The sequence below is a fragment of the Physella acuta genome, unplaced genomic scaffold (genome assembly GCF_028476545.2).
Source record: "Physella acuta isolate Inbredline_101_S28 unplaced genomic scaffold, ASM2847654v3 ptg001580l, whole genome shotgun sequence".
Taxonomy (NCBI): Eukaryota; Metazoa; Mollusca; class Gastropoda; family Physidae; genus Physella; species Physella acuta.
The window spans coordinates 75,218-81,499 of record NW_026733094.1 but is presented as its reverse complement, the minus strand read 5'-3'; the positions used below and the strand labels follow the sequence as shown (position 1 = coordinate 81,499).

Here is a 6,282-nt window from a genome sequence, read left to right as displayed (position 1 = left end):
TTTAAACTTTCGGTTTACATGGATTTCGACAAGTTTCAAGTGGGTACGTTGTTGCAGCATTTCAGCCAATCATATTTTCAACGTCGTGTGGTTCAACCTTATGCGAGGTTTGAGTAAGTTTTGCTTGATTTGAAATACATTGGTAAGTAGTAAATATGATTTTATACATAGAATTTATTTGCAATTATTATATGGAATTATTATTGCTATACTATTATATATATATATATATATATATATATATATATATATATATATATATATATATATATATATATATATATATATATATATATATATTTGTATATATATATATATATATATATATATATATATATATATATATATATATATATATATATATATATATATAGCCTTTTTTTGTACAATTGCTCATATGCGAATGTTATTGTTCTTGGGGGATAAATAGACACTTCAATGTTTACTTTGGACTCGAGTTTTAGCAATCCCAACATAATAACTCGAGACATTTTGTGATACTTACACACCTTACAAACTCAAATTGGTAAATTCGTCTTCGGCAATGATTTACCTTCTTATCAAATCAAGCATGGGAACTACACCTATAGTAAATAACATCATTTACTGTAGTAGTGATAACATGTACAGTAACTAAATCATAAACACTTACAAAAATATGACATGGTGTAAATAAATTGTTTGGTATGTTGTATACATGCTAATGATTATGGCAAATGTTATATGTGTAATGTATTTTTCTCAGCACGGGTTAAAATTATTGTAAGATGAGTACATTTTTCTCAATAATTGTGTGTCTACTTCAGATAATTCTAATAATATTTGCGTCAGCTATTCTTAAAACAGGTAATATATGCATTTTTTCTTATACATTTGAATTAATTAGCTTTAATATACACATTTTTGCTTTACATATTTCAGTCAAAGAACGAATCTTTATTAATGTAAATAAATAAATAAATAAATAAATAATATATATATATATATATATATATATATATATATATATATATATATATATATATTCGTTACCATTTTTTTCAGTACGTCAGATATTAAATTTGTTTGGGTAAGAAAATCAGGCTTTATTTATAGGAAATTACTGTTCATTAAGGTTATTTTTTAACAAAGATTGCATAGAATTTACTCACCTAGATTGTTATATTAGAATATTTTAACAACATAAAAATATAAAGTGCTATATTAAAACCTTGTAACTCACATAATAATCGAGGTATTAATGTTATGGCCATTAAACAAAAAAAAACATTATCGCTTAAGGCTGGATTGCATTTGTGTTACACCAAAATTGATTAATTTTTGTTGTTGTTAATAGAAAGATTGCTGTCAGAAGGGAAGAAGCTAATACATCCGGTTTGTGCTTTTCATTTCTTGTTTTTTTTGCGATCGGGTGAGTCAGTAGGTAAACACTTACACACACATGAGGGGGGCACACAGATAGCGAAAACACACAGTCATACACACACACACACACACATATATATATATATATATATATATATATATATATATATATATATATATATATATATATATATATATATATATATATATCTATAATATAAGCGGGCTGTGTCTGTCCTTCCTTCCTTCCTTCCTTCCTTCCGTCCGTCCGTCCGTCATCGCTATAGATTTTGGGACTATAAAAGTAAACATTCGCACCATGCTGTGCTTTTCAGTGCACCGCAGTGTCTTATTATAAGTAGTAGAGTAGGGTTTGTTTATATAGCGGCATAGAGCTATTTTATAATTGCCACTGTGTTTACTCTTTTGCATAACTTAAAGAAAATATTAAATACACGCACATTGCTAAAACATATTAAAAGGATCATTGTCAAATATCATTTTCGTATATATTCCTAGAAAAAGTGGATACATTTTAATAACATAATAACAGTACGGTAGAAAAATCTAATTAAACTGCTTAGTAATTTTGCCAATGGAGGTAATTCAAAGATAAATTGAACTCACGCTAAAAATGTGAATGCAAAATCTGCAAGACGGAATAATTGTTGGAATAATATAATTAGCAAAATGTGAATGCAAATTATGCAGACTTGTAAGAGTACATTATTGTTGGAATATTATTATTAGCATTGATTGATAAAAGGCTATCTTTTATTAATTTTATTCACTGAATGTACTGTTTACTAATTATAATTTTTAATCAACTATTCTCCATTACTATATTAAGCCATCACGTTCATTAGGTGCGCAATGGTTTTAGTCATGAAACTTTATTGTAAATTTTTAAAAGTACTGAAAAAAATGCATGAATTTATAAAGTGCAATATGGTCGGTAAAACACGGATATTCTAAATACTGCCTTTAATTTATTTGCGGAAAAGCTAGGGGTTTTATAACAGAGGAGTAGCAAGAGGGGGGGGGGGGGGGGGGAGGGTGGAAATCGAAAGTTTGAGGGAGGTGGGAGGGTGTAAATCGAAATTTTCCGCCGGCGCTCGGAAAGGGCGCGATTTGGCGCTACGGGATAGACTGTGAGCAATATGCCTTTATGATTACATTTAAATTGAGTTTATATTGAGTGTTGTGTTGGTTTTTTTTGTTTTTGTTTTTTCTTTGCGTTCGTTTGTGTTGTATTTAGTTTTGTTCTGTTCCCAACTTGGTATATTTAAAAAAGATTTACCGTGTGTTGTGGTTGTGAATGTGTTGTGGTTGCGTTGTGGTTGTGGTTGTGTTGTGGTTGTGTTGTGGTTGTGTTGTGGTTGTTTTGTGGTTGTTTTGTGGTTGTGTTGTGGTTGTGGTTGTGTTGTGGTTGTGTTGTGATTGTGTTGTGGTTGTAATGTGGTTGTGTTGTGGTTGTGGTTGTGTTTTGTTTGTGTTTGTGTTTGTGTTGTGTTTTTGTTTGTTTTGTTCTGTTCCAAAGTTGGTATATTTTAAAAAGATTTACCGTGGCGGAGCACGGGATGCAGCTAGTATATATATATAATGATTGTGTTTTAAAATAATATAAATTTAAATTACTTTCTTTTCTAACAATTATTTTAATAGCCATTTGAATTTTTTTACAGAAAATCAGAGTAACGTACACTCGGTTGAAAAAGAATTTTTGTTAGAAAGGTAATACACTTATTATTAACATAGATTAAGATATGTTTTTATATTATAAGTTATTTTTAAAATATAGTTCTTTTCAATCTCTAGAAATGATAATCCAAATCTTCAAAACGAGCAATTTCGTAAGTAAAAATTTTAAAAACTAAAAAATATTAAATAAAATTTCATTTTACACATACACAGACATTCTCATAAATCCCATGAAAATAGCTGCTTTTTTGTTGTTGTTTGCAAACGGCTATATTTTGCAAACTATGATTTAATTCAATAGAATTGACATCTTTGTCAAATTTTTCACTTAAAATATGTTTTTAGAAAAGCTAAATACTTTGTTATGTTATAATAGGGAATTAACACGTTCTTTTTCTCTTTTTAAATATTTCTTAAACAATAAAATAGTAGTTAGTATTTTGCCGAACTATTCAACATTTCTCTCTCACAGAGAGGCAATCAAGCGCATGCATAAGGTAAAGTGTTTTAGAACCTTTAATATATATATATATATATATATATATATATATATATATATATATATATATATATATATATATATATATATATATATATATATATATATATATATATATAGATATTTGCTCGGGAAGTCCTACATACTTTTTCTATAAACAAAACAAAAAACATTGTGTTCATGTTTATAATCATACAACGTCTTGAAGTTGTAGCGGGGGAAAACAATTAAAATCAATTTTTATCCAAGCTGTTAGACTGTTTCGTAACGGCGATATCACTTTAATTGAATAATATTCCCTTAATGTCACTGTGTATATATGTAATAACGATTTTTTTAGTACCTGCAGCTATTATTACTTGTTTTTGTATCATTGACGTTAGCTCCTCAATACAGAACCAAGGATACGAAGATGTAGTTATAGGTAAGAAAGTTTACTAAATTTAAAAAAAAAAAAATTCAATTCTTTTTTTTTTCATTGTATATATATTTTAGAGGAAGAACTGTAATGGTACAGAAAAGATAAATGACATTTTGACTTTTTTCGCCGTTTTACACAATACTACATTTTAGTATACATAATAATAAGGATGTATTGTAATCGTGCAAAAAAATTTAATCGGGATTTAGACACAATTTGACGTTGTACAGAATTCCGGAACCGGAAACAGTTAAGCCTTCTTGTGTGTATGTTTGTATTTGTGTATGTGTGCTTGTGTTTTTTTTGTGTGCTTGTGTTCGTGTGCGTTTGAGTGTGTGCGTCTGTGTGTATATAAACACGAAGAATTGAGTACCATTTCAGTTAGGTTGACCAAATTTCAAATGTAATGAAATAAATGCGTATGAATAGAGCAATGTTCTAGTTAGGTGGACGAAATATTACATGTAAGTATTTAATTGTACGCGAATGTTTCTATCAACTTTTGAAAGATTTTTGATAAATGGATGTGGTACTTCAAACTATTTAAAACCAGACAACACTATTACTGTTTCAGTTAGATGAAATATAAGAATTTATACATGATTAACATTTCCCAATTTAGAGTGAACTCCAATATCCACAAGTGGTAATTAACTCTTTTTCCACTTCCTAAAATACCGATAACATACGTGCCGTTATAACTAGGTGAACATTTTTTAGAAATAAGATCGTGTTGTCTAGAATTCTTTCAAAAAATTTGAGGATGTTCTGTAACCGGGAGAAGTATTTTAAGATATTTCCGATTTCTCAAAAATCATAAGAATTAATTACGATTTTATCACTTTTGGTTAGCAATTATTTTCCAGCACCATTCTATTAGAGGTTGGAAAATTAGTGTTTATATAAATGGGAATTTCATTATGTTTGATAGTTTTGTATTACCTTATAATGCGTATTCAATGAAAATTTTCAATATATGGGTTTTCCCTAAAAAATCTACTAAAAAATAGCGTTGTCACAAAATTCTACTTTTCTACAGGCCGATCGAACAGTAAGTCCCATGCACCTTGTTACAAATATTCGACAAAGTTTAAGGGATATAATCCCGTATTTGTTTTGAAATATAAAATCTCGCTGATTTGATACATAAAAGTATCGTGCTGAAAATGTAGCTTTGTAATTACCAAATGTATAAAACTAATTTATTTATTGATGTACATTCATTATTGTATATACATTTTAAAAAAAATTAAAAAATCGAACTTATATATTTTTAAATTTAGAGATGGCTGATTGTGGAAACGAAGAAAATGTCCCACTAAATCAGGCGGGGTAATATTATTGTATTTTTGTAATATTAATTACGACTAAACAATGAAATTTTGAAACAAACAATACCTTTTCTCTAGCATCAATTGTGTTTAATATTGTAATAATACGTCTGCAGGTCACAGAAACCACCACCCCTACTAGAAGAAACAAACAGCACCAAAGGTTTGTCACCAGGGTTATAATAGCAAGTATATCTCATTTAACGAACACATGCCTCATTTAAGTCATTTAGCCATTACTTCATTAATTTCTTGTCCAGTCTGATATTATAGTGCACAATTTCACTGTTACATAAAACAACTTTTAGTAATTATTGTGTAGTAAAACATTACATTTTAAAACAATATTCAACGAGCTATCATTATTTTTCTAGATAAGCCAATGATGAAACAAAATGTAATACTAACGTAAACAAACGCTGTAAATTACATGTCTGGTGTAAAAAAAAAATATTCTAGAGAAGTAGAGTTTTCTTGAAAAATTTCAAAATCTACACATATATTCGTTTAGACTTTGTTAGGTCATGGATTCATCAGTCGAATACATTATTTAATCATTGAACATATCATTAAATATATTTATTTTACATTTTTTACATGTTTATGTAATAATATCCTTGTTACAGAAAACGCAAGTGCATACTTGTCCTTATACAACAGCGTAGAGGATGAGCGAAATGATACCAACGATGAAAGTGTCTATTCGCATTACTATGAAATTAAAAACCTAACGATTCCTCAACAGGGTAAAAAAAAGAAATGAAACAATTCTAAATTTGTCGAAGTTCCCTGTTTACACTAATCAGAATAAATTATTTATAACATATAGCTTGTGTATCACTGGAGACTTTTCAACGTAAACTTAAAATCGATTAACTAAAAATATAATATATTGGATGCCAAACCTTTGTTATATGATAATTTCTGTTAGGCTGTTTTCAGATGGCAGATTTACAATATAAAAG

The 6,282-nt window shown here is 28.4% G+C and overlaps 1 protein-coding gene across 1 annotated transcript; it reads left to right on the top strand.

Moving 5' to 3' along the window:
- On the top strand, positions 1-6,080 carry LOC131928981 (uncharacterized). Its single transcript, XM_059285163.1, has 11 exons — positions 1-142; positions 746-846; positions 1,045-1,069; positions 1,337-1,374; positions 3,051-3,099; positions 3,184-3,218; positions 3,539-3,563; positions 3,949-3,989; positions 5,270-5,318; positions 5,434-5,480; positions 5,944-6,080. The coding sequence occupies exons 2-11, from the start codon at positions 768-770 to the stop codon at positions 6,078-6,080; spliced, it is 525 nt and encodes a 174-aa protein (XP_059141146.1). The 5' UTR covers positions 1-142; positions 746-767.
- The last annotated feature ends 202 nt before the right edge of the window (positions 6,081-6,282 follow it).

What these genes read in the sequence shown, in the direction of transcription:
- LOC131928981 (XM_059285163.1), top strand. Translation starts at nt 768, where the DNA reads ATGAGTACATTTTTCTCAATAATTGTGTGTCTACTTCAGATAATTCTA. An exon ending in GGAAGAAGCTAATACATCCG is followed by an intron (nt 1,375 to 3,050) that starts GTTTGTGCTTTT and finishes ATTTTTTTACAG; the next exon opens with AAAATCAGAGTAACGTACAC. An exon ending in CAATCAAGCGCATGCATAAG is followed by an intron (nt 3,564 to 3,948) that starts GTAAAGTGTTTT and finishes CATTGACGTTAG; the next exon opens with CTCCTCAATACAGAACCAAG.